General features: G+C 33.7%; 2 protein-coding genes and 1 long non-coding RNA gene across 5 annotated transcripts; all 3 read left to right on the top strand.

Moving 5' to 3' along the window:
* The first annotated feature begins 1,065 nt into the window (after window positions 1-1,065).
* On the top strand, window positions 1,066-6,246 carry golt1a (golgi transport 1A). The gene is made up of 5 exons (XM_001336349.7): window positions 1,066-1,143; window positions 1,395-1,486; window positions 5,262-5,440; window positions 5,654-5,717; window positions 5,857-6,246. The coding sequence occupies exons 1-5, from the start codon at window positions 1,119-1,121 to the stop codon at window positions 5,896-5,898; spliced, it is 402 nt and encodes a 133-aa protein (XP_001336385.2). The 5' UTR covers window positions 1,066-1,118; the 3' UTR covers window positions 5,899-6,246.
* A 1,762-nt stretch (window positions 6,247-8,008) lies between these two features.
* On the top strand, window positions 8,009-12,142 carry LOC137490561 (uncharacterized). 3 transcript variants are annotated; one of them, XR_011010219.2, is made up of 7 exons: window positions 8,009-8,708; window positions 8,983-9,038; window positions 9,437-9,496; window positions 9,600-9,721; window positions 10,086-10,200; window positions 10,891-11,000; window positions 11,902-12,142. It is a non-coding gene; the product is annotated as an uncharacterized lncRNA (long non-coding RNA). The 3 variants fall into 3 exon arrangements; XR_012387158.1 differs by having other exon boundaries at window positions 8,642-8,708; window positions 9,603-9,721; XR_012387157.1 differs by lacking the exon at window positions 8,009-8,708 and adding an exon at window positions 8,809-8,883.
* Window positions 12,143-13,531: 1,389 nt separating this feature from the next.
* On the top strand, window positions 13,532-17,401 carry kiss1 (KiSS-1 metastasis suppressor). The gene is given in 3 exon segments (NM_001113489.1): window positions 13,532-13,570; window positions 15,629-15,741; window positions 16,899-17,401. Coding segments are annotated over 2 exon segments (351 nt in total). The 5' UTR covers window positions 13,532-13,570; window positions 15,629-15,656; the 3' UTR covers window positions 17,165-17,401.
* Window positions 17,402-18,595: the final 1,194 nt, after the last annotated feature.

Below are 18,595 nucleotides of genomic sequence, written 5' to 3'. Positions count from 1 at the left end.
ATAGGACGGTAACCTGCATTAGCTGTGGCTAATTGTTTAATGCCTTTCTCCAACCCTGTTTCAAAGTCATCTGGTGAGATACTCTGTTAAATACGGTACTAGGACGGTATCATGTGTTAGCTGTGGCTAAGATTTACCTTAATGCTGAATGATCAACGGGAAGGCCCTTTTTCTTTTGTCCAGTTTTCTCCTGTTTTGTGGTTAGTTATGGAGGTTAGAATTGTATGCTTTATTTATGGAATTTTATTTTTGGTATAGGTAAGAGGTTTAATATTAGGTAGCGTACCTTGTTTTGTTTGTTGTTTTGGCCTTTTGTTCCCTGATTCTGGTTTTGATCTTTTTGTTTAATAAATCTGATACCCCTTATTGACAACTTGGCCTGTGTGTGTGTGCTTGGGGGAACAGGAACGGGGACTCCGGGTGACCACTTTTTATAGCGGTCATCCTTAAACTTATGTGCGTAGCGGGGTGCATCCGCTACGTAACAAATTCAAAGTTTACATCTTCCGATTCTGAGTTTACATTCCATAATTCTGACTCTCACAATTTTTTACCATTATGAATTTTCATCTTGCATTTTAAAATTGATGTCTCTCTATTATGAGTTTTCATGTTGTTAATATTTACAAATTCTTTCTTACAAATTGGAGTTTACATCTTACTACTCTGACTTCTGAGTTTACATCACCATGGATGGAGAGTTTCTATACTAAAATTGGTCTCTAATATATTGAATTTCATGTGTGTTTAATTTTTTTTGTTGTAATTTTAATATTAATTATGAATTTACCATCGTTTTTTCATATTAATAAAGCAAGCAGAAAAGATGTTATGTCTGGTTATTTCTGGTTATTTATAACACCAGCTTAGAGTCCTTTTGGAGATGTGACGTAAGTAAATAAGTAGACATATTTCTGTGGATGAGCGAATAAACTGATAGTGTAAATGAGATAAAGTGATCACAGCGTTCACTCTCATCATCCTAATAGGTTTAGTTAATGTTTACCCTATACGCCAGGGTTCAAAAGTCAAGTATTTATGTGAAAGACACAAACCGGTAAGAACAGAGAAACTAAAACTGGAAGATTTGAGTCAAGAAGGACAACAAAGGGCAAACCATGATCGCAATCACAGAGTTTCAGAGTGAGTGACATTTGCTGAATATAATTGAACAAATATATAATCAATTAAACAAAATTTATATGATCAACTGAACAGTAACAGACTACATGTAAACTGTGAGAGTTCTTGTCAATAAAAAACAAACATGAGATCAATTAGATCTTGCTTTGTTAGCTAAAATATTTGTGTTCCCATCACAGATAATATGACCACAGTAATATTTGATTAACTAGTATTACAGTTGTAACCAGTCTGTTGTTGCTGAATTCTAGAGATCGGTGTTGGTCTGTCAGGATTCGGCGTGTTCTTTGTGCTGTTTGGGATTCTGCTGTACTTTGACTCAGTCCTGTTGGCGTTTGGAAACGTAAGTGCATTTAGATATGACACATACTGTAAAGCTATCGTCTGTATATCTCTGCTCATAGAGAGTGTTTCTTAAAGAGACACCCACAAAATTTTCACCCAAAATAATGAATAATTGACCACTTTGGAATTATACACTATAAAAAAAATGTAATGATAAGAAGCCAAGACAACAAATATGTTTATGTTGCTTTAATCTACTTTATTAAGTTGATCAGGTTTCAACAACTTTTTTTTGAGTTATAGAAAGTTTAACTTAATATTTTTAGCCCATTTGGTTGATGTAAGTTAAGATGTCTTTCGCGTTTATTGGATTCGACTAAAAAATGTTAGGCAACAAGTTATTTTTTGAAAGCGTAAGCTTCTGGCTTCATTTTTAGTGTTTTTGAGATATTTAGGTTTCTTTCTTTTTTCAAAAACTTGCATTCAGTATAGTAAAAATAATGTGGGAATAGTGTTTTCTATATACACAAAATGTGGAAAAAAATAATACATCACATATTGCAAATTTGTGATTAAACCCATTCTGATAAAAATGTCAGAGAGCCAAAGTGACAAAGTTTGACATCAGTATATGAAAAATATGTACATGTTCATAAAGGCATAAGCACATCAATTGTTTAAACAACATTTACTTTTGATTAAGCAATAAATATCTATTTTTGGGGGCAAGTAAACTATGTTAAAGTTTACTAATTTATTAAGTAAATAAAATATCATACTATTCATTAAGTATGAATTACATTTCACAATGTTGCCTTTTTTATGGAATTTTGAATCTATTAAATGAAGTCTTTCTAAGCATAAAATACTTTTTACAGAGACGTAAAAGACAACATGAGACTGCCTGAAGCTACTTTGATTAAAGCTAATGATTTACAGTATAAGTTTTTCAGTATGCCATAAATCAGAGATGACCAAAGAAGGGTCCGTGGGCCAAAGTTGGCCCATTGTAACCTTTTATTTGTCCCATTATCCAATTCTGAGAAGAGAGTGAGAAGGATGGAGAGTGTTGGGGTGAATGCTTTTAAAAGAGATTGTCATTTGTAATTTGACATAACTTTTTAAGTTTGTTTTATTGATGAGCTACAAAAAAACTAACAAAAATGAAATGTTTAAAGTAAATGTTGTAAATAAATCTTATTTTTAAAAATGTAAACAATGTAAACAAAGTCACTCAATCGATAGAGAACTATGCAGAAGACATCAGTGAGGAAATCAAGGCAAATCATCTCCATTCTGTTCTAAATGACATTGTTTTTTGTTTACTATAATATGTTTATTATAAAATGTAATAATATATTATAAATAATATAAACTATTAATTTAAAGCAATGTTTTGTGGTTATTTTTAAATATTATAAAAGATTATGCATTATAAAAGGTCATATTTGTTTTTGTGGTCTTCAACAACAGTCTGATATGCATGCAAGGTCACAAAACACTTTCGTTGTTTTATAATATGTGGTTATTTTTACCTAATTCTCCCAACCCCATATGTGTTGTTAAGCGGACCATTTGTTCCCAAACCCCTCCTTAGCATGATGCTAATCTGCGCTGATTGGTCCGATGACCCAAACTGTTGTGATTGGTCAACTCCGTTCAGCAAGAGACAGAGAGAAATGGTCAGCACGGCTTATCAACAATTTTGAAGTAGTCAGAGTGCAGATTGTATGTGTGAGTCCAGTGCAGGAGTGCATTAAAGCAATGCAGTTTAACACCAGCATATCGCTCTATTCTTAACCATAACACATTCAGTATTAATCCACACAGTAGCAAAAGCTGAATTGTTTTGAATCATCACAGCCGCACGAGTGTAGGAACAGCTGACAATGGCCATAGCAAACGGCATAGGATCGCGAGCTTATAAACACACTTAAATATGTTAACAAATCAGCACACAATGCATTTTCAACATGGTTTTAGACACGATATGAGAATATAAAGAGTTAAACATACAGAACAGACCGGTTACAAGTAACAAAACTCCATTAAATACACATTTTGCAAGCTAGAGAAAACAAGGAGTCAATGATTTTAGTCGCACTTAAAGGGCCATGAAACCCCCTCGTTTCAGCAGGGTGTTTTCACACCTCTACTTTGGAAGAAGTCAGAAAAGTGGGCGTGTCCAGCTCTGTTTAGGGGGGAGTGTCGGAGGAACTAAAGTTGGATGGTGTGGGAGTGTCTATTTGGGCACGCGCGAGTTTCAGAGTCAAAATACACACAAACACACGGGAGAAAGTGATGGTGTTTACATGGACATCTGTAGTCGAATTATTTGCCAAACTATTAAATGGTGGACTTTAACTGCAGTTTGGCTCTTTCATTCAGGGAATTCATTCATGCACCTCGCGAAAAAAACAAGATATTTGATTCGAGGATCTGCTCTAAGCGTGTATTTTTCATGCAATGTTTGATACCGCATGGCGAATGAGAGAAAAAAAACCTCCGCGTTTCCCTGAAACTTAGATGCACACAGCAGGTAGCGTCAGAAAGCCGCGTGTGTTATTCCAGTCACAAAAAAAAGTTTGGTTGTGGTATTAACATGTTTACACTCGGTGCAATAGTTAAGTTCGATACGAACAAACTGAATAAACAAAGAGCACTGGACGCTCACTTACCAAATCTGTAGAGACAGGACAATCACCAGCAACTAGAGCCACGTCTTTATTAAGAGAAGACTACAAGCGAATCTGGATCTCAGCGTTTGCAGATAAGAACAGCTCTCAGGTAAACAATGTGCCTCCTTAGACACGCAAGTTATTGTTGTCGAGCGTCGCGTACACTGTTAATCCACGTGACTCCAGCTGAGCTCTCACAGAGAGAAAATGAAAACAAAACTTAACTGCAGCAAACTATAAAAGCAACACTTCACGCTTGTTTTGCCAACACAACGTGGCGTCTCTGTCGTCTAACCACAGTGACAGTAATGAATATTAATGAAGTTCCACAATAGAGCGCTCTGATTGGTTTGAACCAAGCCTTACTCATGCATTAATGCATCACACTGTAAGACGTAATAAGACACACTCTGGCACAGACGCTGAAGCACTCACAAACCGCTGAAGCACTCATCAGAAAAACGACTGGAACACAGCACAAGGCTGAGGCTATAATGCTGAGGTATTTTTGCAAAAATAAACTTCACTACTGACAGTTTACAGCCTCATCTTTGGGTAGGGAAAAAAACACTTACTTTTTCTCACTCTTCAGAGCACAACATCTTCATGACTTGATTCAATTGGGATCATCTGCTACAGTGTTTATCTTCCTTTTTTTTACTACAGTGTTTGTGGACAGGGGTTTAAATATTCCTGGGTCTGTGTGCGCAACAGATGGGCAGGGCTTATGTTCTGTATCAATGTCACTCTGACATGGCTAAAGATTCGTTATTCTGACGATTCATTTTAGTCAACTCTTTTACGGATTAATCATTAGTTTTAAACATGGCACACTTTCAGATTTAAGCCTTAGCTGGATATTTCACTTTTCTTAGAGCTGCATGGAAGGTCATTTTCAGAAACCCAGGGGCTCTTTAAAAAAATTTGAAAAATTGCCCATGGCAACTATGTACCATTGGCCAACTAGCTTTAATCAAGGTTGTTTTTTGGCCCTTCATAAGAAAAGTTTGGGCACCCCTGTCATGACTAAATAAGAATTGTCGGTTTAGATTTCGTAGTGACTTTTAAGAAAATCTTCAAGCTTAAACTTCAGAATAGCACTGTATATAATTTAAAACTAATTATTTATTTAGTGTATTGTCCCTCCTCTATCAGATTCTGTTTCTGTCTGGTCTGGCCTTCATCATTGGTTTAAAAAGGACGGCACACTTCTTCTTCCAGAGGCAGAAGGTCAGAAGCTCCGCCTTCTTTCTGGGAGGCGTGGCTTTAGTATTGCTAAGATGGCCTCGTATTGGCATGTTAGTGGAGACATATGGCTTTGTGCTTCTATTCAAGTGAGTAAACAGTTGATTCATATCCTGGCCTCATGTGTGAGATCTCTGTCTGATTAAGACTTCAAACCAATTTATTTGCCTCATTTTACATCCTTTACTTTTATTGATTTGAAAACATGCTGTTTCTCTGCTTGAAGCAGTTTCGTTTTTTCCACTATTTCTCTTTCCAGAAATGTATGATATTATATTTCCTATTCTTTGTATTGTTTGTAGATCTTTCTTCCCAGTGGCTTTTGGTTTCCTTGCAACGGTTTTCAACATTCCCTTTTTAACAACGGTAAGCCGTTTTATGATACTTGGATCATAGATACTAATTAAAGTTAAGCGCAACAACATATTTCTTTTTACAGCTGAACAATTAAGCCTACAGGCACCGACTAAACTTTTTCTTATTGTTCTTGTTCTCTCTCTTTCAGATTTTAAACAAGTTATCTGGTAGTAGTACATCAATGGTGTAAAAGCAGATTCTGGGAGAAAACATTCAAAACAAATAATGTGTGTGTGTTTGTGTGTGTGTGTGTGTGTGTGTGTGTGTATGTGCAATGTTAGAAAACCTCTTGAAAATTCTTTTTCAAGTTTTTCTGGATTTACTGGATTTATTAGGTATAGATTCGAGAAAAATGTAAACAATTCTTTCCAAATTTTAAAAAGCATACATATAAACATTTTCAATGCAGAGAAATTGAGAATTTTGTTGATAATTATTTTTTAGTTTTTTATATTTGTGTGTTTTTTTTTTTTAGTATTGTTGTCTCTATGTTAGCTAACACTTATATTATATTATAATAAATACATTTACCATTATACTGTATGTCCACTGTTCAAGAATGATATGTTTTGTGTTCCTTAATTGTTCCTTAACATCTTAATGGTGGGATCGAATACATTGATACAATATGTTAAATTGCTTTCATATATAAAGTGAAGTTTATTTATAAGCTAATTTCGAGAGAAACAAGTAATTATGATTGATCACTGCTGGTTCTGCATTACCTAAAGTATGATTCCCCAGCTGATTCCTAACTTAATATAAAATGTATACATTTCTATTCTTGCTTGCTTTTGCCATTGCTTTTCAGTGGGTTTTGCCAAAGTGGAGTCATTACCATATTCATATGGGGGAGGAGGACGTGCACGTGCACATGCGCTCAGTTTTAAGTTAATTCGGATGTACAACCAGAATATGTGTTGGATTCCGCAGTGTTTCATACATCTGATGTTTTTACATTTGTCCGTACGCAATGTTTTAGTATTAATTCAATGCAAGTCTTTGTACATAAGGCCCCAGGGCAGGCCGGAATTTTTAACGCCCAAAAATGTGCATCTCTGTGGGTCTACAGAGCACGCCAAACTGTCTGCACGAATGTTAAGAGGTCTTACGGGCACAGAACGAAAATGGTTAACAAGAGAAAATGTTTTACTACGTAAATGATCGTGAATGTTTCGTTATATTGAGCAGATACAAAAATTGTAAAAGGATGTTAATAATAGGAAAAAAAATGTGTCACTAAATATACTTGAGTGGCCGTTAACGGGGTTACCTGGGTGGCCCGCCCAAGTAAAGTCTATGTGGGAAGCACTGGAGTTCAGTCATACAAAAATATATGATTTTTAAAAAGAGGCAACCAACCCCACCCCTAAACCCAACTGTCATTGGGGGATTAGCAAAATTTACTAAAACAACCAATGAGAATGTACAATTTCATACAAATTAGCCACTAAATCAAAAAGTTACGAATTGCCGTGCGAAAGCATTGAACATACATACACTGTAAACGATTTCTGTTGTTTTCACAGTATTATACTGCATTTCTCAACAGTTTTTTACTGTATAAGCTGTGCACAGTGTGTTACTGTATATATTGTTGTTTTCACAGTATAATAATGTATTTTCAACTTTTCTATACTGTGAACATGGTTAACAGTATGTTACTGTAGATTTTACAATGCATTTTGGGGAAAAATCAGTTACTGTGCATCTAAATACAGTACTGCAAATGACCAAGAACAACTCCACACACACTATATATTATGATTATTATGTTTACTTATTTTTAGACAAATTATTTTGTGAAGTAAATAACCTAACCAGTTTCTTCAGACTGTTCAGTGCATTAAACTGTCCCCTGGTTTTCCATTTTTGGGTGCACTGCACCTTCATTTTATAAGGTAACATGGAAATATGAAATAATATTTAATAAACATAACTTTGTGCTAAACCAAAACGTAAATTGGAACAAAAATAATTGATTCACGTAACCAAGGGCTGTTAAACACAAAATGATTTCAAAGTCAGAGTGACCAACCTGCTTTAGACGGATTCAAGAATATTGGGCACCCATATGGGCCACCGTAGAGGGCACATATCTCCGCATTTTCAAAACAACATTTTAAAATACGCACTATCTTAATAAATAAACCACAGAATTGAGTTTAAAACAACAACATTCTCGCATGAAAAACGGTTAAAACTTTATTTCATAACACATTTATTATCTAGTCATCGAAGACAGGGGCATGTCTCAATAATGTCTAGGCCGATTAAAGCATGAGGTTTGCGGGATACATGAGTGATGGAGCGCCGTCAACCCCTGGAGGTCAGAATCTCCCCTATCGGCAAAGCACACTTAAAAGTAGTCATGATATCTATAAACAAACCACAGATTTGAGTTTGGAAGAACTATATTCTCGCATGAAAACCCGTTAAAACTTAATTTCGTGACATATTAAACGCAATATTTATGATATGATCTGGCTTTTCTCATTCGCCATTATATTTGCTTGTTGGTGTGAAATGAACTCTGGGAGAAAAAAATATTAATTCTCAAAACACTTCAAGCGAACCTTATTCGTATTGTTAAAGTCAGATACATGTAATATTTTCGCTGGTAAAGTGAAAAAAACAACAACAATATTACTATTTTATCAATATCACGTTTGCACTGGTTCGGTTCAGCACTCAAACGAGACCGAATCGGATTGAACCGTTTGCTCGGGAATTATTTTATCACACGTGTTCACAAGCACATTCAGCAATATGTGTATAAATGTATGTGGCCGAGCAGTATAACGAAATAGTAATAATTTATTGTTGTGTCTTAGAATAATTTACAAAAAGGAATCGGTTTTAGGCGGATTCGACTCTTTACTGTTCTAAGGAGCCGATTCATAGAACCGAGCCGACTCGATTCGACCTTCACCAGGCAAGCAACGGCTCTTCTAATTTGAAATCCACCTGTCGCCTTTTCCTCCAGTGAATTCATCCTCGGTAAGTGTTTACAAGTCAAATTCTGTTCGTTAAAGGGTTGTTTTGTGTATATTTCCGTGTAGTGTGTGTGTAATTTAAAATAATTAACCAAGTTACTTCAGTTGTAGGTTCTTATGTCACGTTATTCGACGCCAGACCGTGTTTGTAGTGTTTGCGAGGTATTAGATAACGTTAAGTGAGTTTATCTTAAGTGAGTTTTTGACCATAGTAACGTTACCTGAAAAAAAAAAACTTTTACTTGGGGTTAACTACATTAATGAATTCTGTATTTCAGCACAACACTGAGATGAAGGCAAAGTCACCATGAAAAGTTAAACGTTTAACGTTAAGGTAAGCTCTGGTCTTCATGTGGTCATTTTGACTAAGTTATCATTATGGTTAAATTTGTAAACTGTAGGTTAACTTACTTATTCAAACTAAACTCACAATGAAACAAGTCTAAACTGTTTTATTAAATTGAGCTGATAATAAAATTCAGTTGATGTCTTTTAAGCTAACGTTAATATTAACATAATTCATATTAATTGTCTTTCTCACTGGTTAATGAGCTTATTGTATAACGTTAGTGTGTCATTAATTGTACATTTTATTTTTGGTGTTCAGGTGTAGGGAATGATTTGTATACAAATTTATTTGAACCCCATACAGATTGGTATGGTTGTACCATAGATTTAGATTATTAAATGTTAAGTCTTATTTTACTCTTATCATATTTATCTTTTTTGCAGCTACAGCAATTGATGTTGAAAAACTGATGCTACCAATCTCTCCTCACTTGATTATTCAAGGTAATGTTGATGTCTTCCTCATTTTGATTAGATTATAAAATGTCAAGTTGTTCACAGATTTGTTGTGAGGAGTTTCATGTACAACCTCTTTTTCTTCTTCCAGTAGCGACGCAGTGGCACAGTAGGTAGTGCTGTCGCCTCACAGCAAGAAGGTTGCTGGTTCAAGCCTCGACTGGGTCAGTTGGCTGAATACAATGCCATAATGATTCTGCTTGCTCACAGGAGGTACTTGATTTAGTTTTCCTCAAGCGATACATCAGTTTTTATGAGTAATGCGTGACACTTGAATTGAAGGGACAGTTCACCTAAAAATGAAAATAATGGTTTCAAAATAGTTAAAAATAGATTTTTTTTGTTGCATTTAACACAAACTCATATATTTTTTTTAAAGAAATTTGGTTCAAATATGGATGTCAATAGTTACTGGTTTCTAACATTCTTCAAAATATCTGCTTTAGTGTTCAACAGAAATTCAAACTGGTTTAAAACACATGGAGTAATGGTGGCAGAAAAGTAAACTATCCTTTTAAATATTTTATTCTGAGACTTATTTATATGTGTCTTGTCTTTTGCCATATTGTCTTTCTAGCTCAGATTGTGATGAACCTGGAATGCGACACCAGTTACTCTTAAGTCAAGAACCAAATAAAGCACAGATGTGGAGGGATCTGCAACTAAACTAACTGGAGGAAAGGAACCTTTAGGTAAAAACACCTGCTTTATTTAGATCTGAAGTATTTTATTTGGCATAGAGTATTATTTTTTTATTCTTATTCTAATTTTATGTAATGTATATACTGAATATAAGTCATTTAAATTTCACAAATGATTGAATATAAAATATCATCTAGATGTCTTATTTTTCATTGTCTTAAACAGGGGTGCTCAACCCTGTTCCTGGAGATCGACCTTTCTGCAGAGTTTAGCTCCAACCCTGATCAAACGCAACTAAACAAACTAAATAGTATCTGAAGGAGCACTTGGTAAATAAAGACAGGTGTTCTTGATCAAGGTTGCAGGTGAGCTCTGCGGAAAGGTAAATCTCCAGGAACAGGGTTGAGCACCCCTGATCTAAATGCTCAAAAATGCTGAAATAGATTCATAAGGATTAATGCTTAAAGTAAATGTTTACTTCTCTCTGTAGACCAAACATGCTTAGTATCTCTCACATTTTAATAAATTATTCATTTTGGTTACTTTTACACACACACACACACACATATATATATATATATATATATATATATATATATATATATATATATATATATATATATATATATGGGTAAGCAAGTATTTAATAAATAAAATTATTTAACCAAATGACTCTATTAACCTAGATGCTGGGAAAAAAACATGTAAAATAACAGATTTGTTTTTTTTTTTTTTTACAGTGTGGGTGAACATACTACCTGGATGTCCAACAAAGACTGCACAAGAGCTCATTTGATGGCACATTCTGTCCTGTCTACATCTCTGACAACCTGAAAGTGCTTCGACATCAGTGAGTAATAAATCTTCATATTATTATGCATTAAGGATTTCTGTAAGCCTATTTTTAATGTTAGTTTGTAATCAGCAGTGACTGTTTTAAAAAATGTGGTATTTAAATTATTCTTAACGTTTTACTGATGCTGTGCACAGTAACGTCATGATGATTTAATTTGAGGAAATGTCACTGGTGAGGTGTAATAATATTTATTTGTTTCACTGACATGCCATCACTGCATATTGAAATACAGTAAAACGAATTGACTGCAAAATATTATCACAAACATTTCTAGTAGTAGACTGCTTGACTACTCTTCAGTTCTCTGCTCAACTTTAACACATTTGTTCGTGTTGCTGCGCCTTTCAGCAGATTTTGCCAAAAATGAATGCTTAGTGATTACTTTGTTTTATGCGAACCAAATGTCAGTAACTCATCATTAGCATTATTTTTTTAGTTAGAAGTAGATTTTCACATGTTAAAAGCTTAAAAGTACTTAATTAACATTAGTCACGTTAAATTAGATTATTTTATGTATTTATTTATTTTTTATATGTAGCCTCTTAAGGTCAGAATTAACTGTGTTCACCCTTCTTAAATTCGTGGAAGCTCTAGGGTGGTCATGGAATCAGATATTCAAGCTATACAGAGTCAGACATTAAGTTAAGATGAGACTTTATTTTTTATATACCTGTGTGGACACTTGACTAGTGTTGACTTGACTGATCTTTTCCCCATTACTGTTAGTGTAATTGTAAATAGACAACAATCTGTATTTTGCCAACAAAAACGACAAAAAAACAGTGTTTTATTTATATAAAACAGCAGTGCGGTGTTTGGTTTCTGAATGAATGAAATCATTTGAGGCATGATTAGTTTTTACTCCAGTGATTGATTTTGCTTGTCATTTTTGTAGGATCATCAGAAGTGCTCCTGCCCTTTTTCACTGTCCCTTTTCTACAACATCATTTGGCCTTCATCATTTCGTGTCTTGTAGCAGTATTTTCACCTGTTTTTAAAATTGTAATACTTTTTGATGCATTAATTGTTGACTGGTTTTAATGATCAATTTTTCATTAGTGTTCTGTTGCTGTGTTATATTGAATAATTGCTACTGTTTCAGTATGGTTTACACAATAAACTTTTATAGTGAAGTTAAAGTTTCAGTTTCTTTATTTTTCTTGCATTTCTTGAACAGTTAAAATAACATTTGTGCAATATTTAAACATTTTTATGCTCATTATAAAGTAGCACTATTAAATACAATAAAATAACATTTAATAACTGTAAAATACTTTACAGTAATAATGAAAGTAACGTTAAAATACCGTAGTTCTGCATGGTAAAAATGTACAGTAAAATACTGTTTTCAGTTTTGCAGTATGTGTATCACTACAGTAATTGGTGTTACAGTAAAAAAATAAAACAGTAAAATGATGTAATACATTTTACAGTAAATGTAATACTAAAGTAATTAGTATTACAGTAATGTTACTGTTTTATGAAATACAGCAGCTACTGGATAATTGTTGCCAGTAACTTACTGTTAATTTAACAGGAAATCGTTTACAGTGTACATTTGCCTCATTACAAGCATAAGCAGCAAATTCCACAATATACACATTAAACTAACAAAACATACTAAACCGACCCTTTACCTTTCCTGGGTGTCACTGAATACATTTATAAACCATGTATCCTGCATTTTCTAATGAGCTGTAAACATACAGTATGAGACACTTCATTGTCATGCATGGTGGCCTGCTTTACAGAACTGCTTACTCTTCCTTAAAGCCATTCCTGTTTTTATAATAAGAGTCTGATTTGCATAGTAAGTATAATACAAGCTTAAATAAACTTAAATAAGAATAGTAAGAGATATACTTTTTAAAAAATGTATAATGCCTTTAAAGCAAACTTAAAAATAAAATAACATAGTTGTAATCTCACTAGGAAACATTGTGATGTTTTGTGGATTGCCACAGTATGTGTTTTGTTTCATTTTGCCTGTATTTTAATGGTATTTCATACTCACGAGATTAACAATGGGAAGAAGCAATGCTGTTTGAGGCTCTCGGTATGTCATTTCCATGTACTAAACTCTTATTATTCAGCTATCCTTAGGTTTATCCAGATTTGAATTTCATAGCATCTTTAAAATACAATACCAATACAATACCAGAATTTAAAATGCACATAACACTAGTGTTCTGTACTATTGTAAACAAAAATAAAACTCATTGACCTGAGCTTGTTTTAGAGAAGTGCTTTTCCAATCAGCTCATTCCTATTCCATCTATCTGCACCCCACAACTTCAATGAACTCTGCTCAAATAGAAAATCAAATGAATGATATTGAGTTCAAATATTCGAAGGCTTTGTGGTTGGAGAATGTTCCGGTGAAGAGGGACGGGTGGTGGACCGACCCCGGGGCCAAAAGACAAGATCAGAGGGAAAGGGGAGGGTTGTGGAGGTCTGCGACCCACCGAGGTGCCTATGACGCATGTTATACTGCTGTATGAGAAAGACAAATTGTCTGAAGGTTGTATGAAGCGAACACAAGCTCCATACCTGCAAGTGTAAAGGTAAGCTGTTTGCACCATTGTAATGTTCATGTTTCATGTAGATGCATCTGTGTTATTGTGTGTTTGTGTTGTTGTGGATTAGGGCTTTGGTGGGGGTTGGGGGGGGGGTGGGGTCTGTTTGAGAAATGGAGTAATACATTTGCTCTATATATTACCATATGAGATTTATTGATCATTTAAGTTTGTTTATTCTTTAATCAGTCTTATAAATCTATCAACTGTTTTTTTTTTCAAAAGGAACAGCAAAACAAAACAAAAATGGAATTTAGTAATGATGTACTTTTGTGCAACTGATAAAAAAATGTTTTCATGCAACAAGACAAGTGAAGTGTAATACAGATTTAATTTGTTTAAAATATTTAAGTGAAAATGACTGAAGACCCCACCAAAATTTAACTTACATTTTTTTCATAATCATTTTTAAAAATAATATATTTTCATAGTAAAAGGTTTTTATTATGTTAAACCTAAAACATAATAAAAACATTTAATTACACATTCAGTAAATGTGCAGCACTAAAAACAATTAATATTTTGTCAATTTATAACATTATTTAGCAGGAAGCTTTTATTAAATTAAAATACAGTACAATTATGTATGGTTTTTGTTTATGTATTAATATATACTGGTCAACATATGTTGTTTAATTTAACATTAATAAATGTAAAATGTTTCATCTTTCTATTAAACAATTTAAAACATTTAACTAGTAACTTGGCATGCAGTGAATATGCTTCTTACGTATATGGTTTCCTTTCTTTCAGTTTAATTTGATGCAAATATGAATCTGGTATGAGTTTGACTCGTGTATAAACTGATCCTGCGTAATATGATTCAACAGACCTGTCAGGTTAAGATGAATAATTAAAAATGTTCTTGTTTTTTAATTGCTGAATTATCATTTCTCAGAGGAGACTGTTGAATTCTTTCTATAATTGTTTTTAGATTTTTTTTTTAGAAAATATCAATGTTATATTTTTATTATTATATTTGTTCTTTTTTTATATACAGTTAAAATCAGAATTATTAACCCCCCTTTTCTTTTTTAAATATTTCCCAAATGATGTTTAACAGAGCAAATACATTTTCACAGTATGTCTGATAATATTTTTTCTTCTGAAGAAAGTCTTATTTTCCTTATTTAGGCTAGAATAAAAGCAGTTTTAACTAAAAAAAAAAACATTTTAAGGTCGAAATTATTAGCCTCTTTAAGCTATATTTTTGCGATAGTCTACAGAACAAACCTTCGTTATACAATAACTTGTCTAATTACCCTAACCTGTCTAATTAACCTAGTTAAGCCTTTAAATGTCACCTTAAGATGTAAAGAAGTGTCATGACAAATTTCTAGTCAAATATTATTTACTGTTTTTATGGCAAAGATAAAATAAATCAGTTATTAGAAATGAGTTATTAAAACTTTTATGTTTACAAATGTGTTGGAAAATTTTTCTGTCGGTTAAACAGAAATTGGGGAAAAAATAAACAGGGGGGCTAATAATTCTGACTTCAACTGTACATATAGTAGATCTGATAAGTAAGGTGGTGCCAGATCATTTAAGGATTAAAAACTGATATATTAATATATGAGACATATAACTGATTAAGGTGTATAAACTGATGATTAATATGACTCAACAGACCTGTCAGGTTATGATGAATAACTGAAAATGTTCTTATATATTTTTATTGCTGAATTATAATTTCTCAGAAGGAACTGTTGAATTCTGTATAGAATTGTTTTATATGTATTTAGAAAAAATGTATTTTATATTTTTTATTATTATACTTGTTCTTTTTATATACATTTCATTCTTACGCATGTAAACAGAATAGCACAGCAGTAAAGGTTAGAGGCTGATTTATGATGCTTTTGATAGCTTAAATTCTCTTTGAAGTGTGCATGTGTGTGGGCCACGTGTGAGTTCATAAGTCTGAAAAACTGGATGAATACCACTGAATCGTGTGATCAAATAAGCAAAACTAAAAAGTGTTAATGATTCAAAAGACTACATATTTTTAATCATTTTTTATTTTCATTTGTTCTTTTCTTTCAGAACTCTTCTCTTTCTGAAACACATTAAAATGATGCTGCTTACTGTCATGTTGATGTTGTCAGTGGTGAGGGTACACACAAACCCCTCTGGGCATTTTCAGTATTACTTAGAAGGTAAGTTCACTAATGATTCTTTACAAATAAGGTTCCATTTGTTAATTTCAGTTGATACAAAATAAACAATACTTTAAGAAATTATTTCAAAATGTAATAACACAGTTATATACACTCAGAAAAAAAGCTGTACGTGAGCTGTCACTGGGGCGGAACCTTTACAAAAGGTACACATTTGTACGTGAAGAGTTCATATTGGTACCTCAAAAGTATATATTAGTATCTAAAATTTTAAAGAGGAACACTTTTGTACTGTTTAGGTACTAATATGTACCCTTAAGGTATTAATATTTTAGGTACAAATTTGTTCCTTTTGAAAACGTACCACCTCAGTGACAGCTCATGTACCTTTATATCTGAGAGTGTACAGACCTGAGCTAACATCAATTATTTATCAACAATAATATATTTTTATTCATAACAAAAAATTATAAATATGATGGCTCAGTGGTTAGCACTGTTGCCTCAAAGCAAGAAGGTTGGTGATTTGAGTCCTGGCTGGGCCAGTTGGCATTTCAATGTGAACTCCCAAACTCCAGGTGCTCCGGTTTACCCCACAGTCCAAAGACATGCGCTGTAGGTTAATTGAATAAAAACTAAATTGGCTGTAGTGTATGTGTGTGAATGTGAGAGAGTATGGGTGTATGGCTGAGGCCATCAGCTGTGTAAAACTGCTGGAATAGTTGCAGTTCATTCCGCTTTGGTGATCCCAGATAAATAAGCAACTAAGCTGAAGAAAAAATTATTGTTTAAATATTTAAAACAAATGTGTTATACTGTTTATGAATGTACAGTTTTTGTATTGTAACTTAGCTCAGCACTGAACATAACTTGTTAGGTTTAAAAATGAAGGTTCTTTCTAGACAAAATTGGTTCCGCGATAAATCGTTAACAAGACCATTTTAATTCACAAAAGCTTCTTCAGAGTTGAAAAGGGTTCTTTAGTTCATTAAAATGGAGGAATTGTGTTCTTTGAAGAAGTTCTTTGGAAGGTTCATTGGAGAATAAAAGAAAGGTCTTTATGGCCTTACAGTGAAAACTCCATTTCGGTTCTTCATGACACCTTAACTTTTTAGAGTGTTGGGCTTTAGAAGATATGCAACATCCATAGGTGCAGATTCACTTGTCTAAAGTCAGACTGTTTCTCATATCTCCAGATGAAACTCCAGAGGAAACATCACTCCGGGTTCTCAGGGGAACAGACACTCGTCCCACAGATGGATCTCCTCCATCTAAACTCTCAGCGCTCTTCTCTATGGGTGCAGGTCATCAGAAAAACACATGGTGGTGGTCTCCAGAAAGTCCTTACACCAAGAGGAGACAGAATGTAGCTTACTACAATCTCAACTCCTTCGGCCTCCGCTATGGCAAGAGAGAACAGGACATGCTCACACGATTGATACAGAAAAGTCCTGTAAAGTGAAGGACTAATAATGTTCTTTGGTGTTTTATCATTTACGTAAATACATGTTTTCGGTTTTTATTTCTGTTATTTTGTTGGGTGTAATTAGTTTCACTTGGGTGTTTAGGTAGGGGATATGTTTTTTTTTTGTGTATTATTTTTCTGTTGGTCCTCTCTGAGGTATTTGCCTTCATGTTTTAGGTGTGAAAAAGAAAGAAAAATACAAGAAAAAAGACAAATAAACGGACCTTACTCTAAGGGTTCGTAAAAGTGTATTTATTTGTCCAGTGTTCTTTTATGTTACGCCCTTGATCCAAGACCAGGGCCGTAACAGTGATTATTAAATATGTGATGCCAGAAATAATATGGTTCTGATCTGTGGACGGACCATTAGTAGAATGTTGCTAGTCTAGCAGTTCATAAATTTCATTACAAAAGAGTTTTAGTTTAATTTCTTGGAGCTGGTTGGTCAACAGCAGACTTATTCACCCATCACTCACTTTATATCATTATGGCACACTTTCAGCAAGAACCATGGGCCTATTTCAGTAAGATTACTGTTTGTTATTTAATCAAGGAAGAATGCATGACCCCTGCTGGTTTATTATTGCTTTATTCACCTTTAGTTTTGAGACCCCGTCCTTGACACAACCTTTATTGGTGTGAAGGAAGCAATAAGTTTGGCAGGAATATTTACTTATTAACGCTTGACCCCACTTGAAGAACGTCAAGACAAGATATGTACGGGGTCAGCCATTTAAACAATGAGAAATAGTTAAAATAACATATAATATAAATATGCAGTACATCTGGCCACCCCTATAATGCTCCAGAATACACTCATTACCTTTGGCTTAAAACACTGAAACTTAAATAAGTTTGATTAATAAATTACATGTATTTGAATTCAATATTAACCTGTTTCACTGAAACTTGCACTGTATTACATAAAACTAGTATTGAAAAAAGTAAAAGATTTGGTAACACTTTATTTTGATGGTCCATTTGAGTATTAGTAGACTGTCTGCTTAATATCTGTTGATACTGCTGCTAAACAGACATTTAAATGACACAGACGTTGCAAGCACATGTCAATTAACACTAACCCCAACCTAACAGTCTACTTATAATCTAATGAGAATTAGTTGACATGTAGATGCAATGTAATATTCACCAAACGGACCATCAAAATAAAGTGTGACCAAACATTTTGTCACAAACCTCTCACACAACCTTTTTAATGGTAAATTACTTTAGATTGTATGATAAGACTGATTCATATTAAGTCTTATATAGTGACATGGGTATTAGGTAATACACTGTTATTGTGGTTTATAAGGACTTGCCTTTAAAATAACTCGCTTAAAAATCATACTTCAATTTCTGACACAGGATCCCTGTAAGGGGTTGGGTTTTTATGCCTATTTAGCGTCTTTATGAACCACATATGCT

This window comes from Danio rerio, chromosome 11 (assembly GCF_049306965.1).
Source record: "Danio rerio strain Tuebingen ecotype United States chromosome 11, GRCz12tu, whole genome shotgun sequence".
NCBI lineage: Eukaryota > Metazoa > Chordata > Actinopteri > Cypriniformes > Danionidae > Danio > Danio rerio.
The sequence above is the reverse complement of the archived record's forward strand: the minus strand, read 5'-3'. Positions and strand labels throughout refer to the sequence as shown.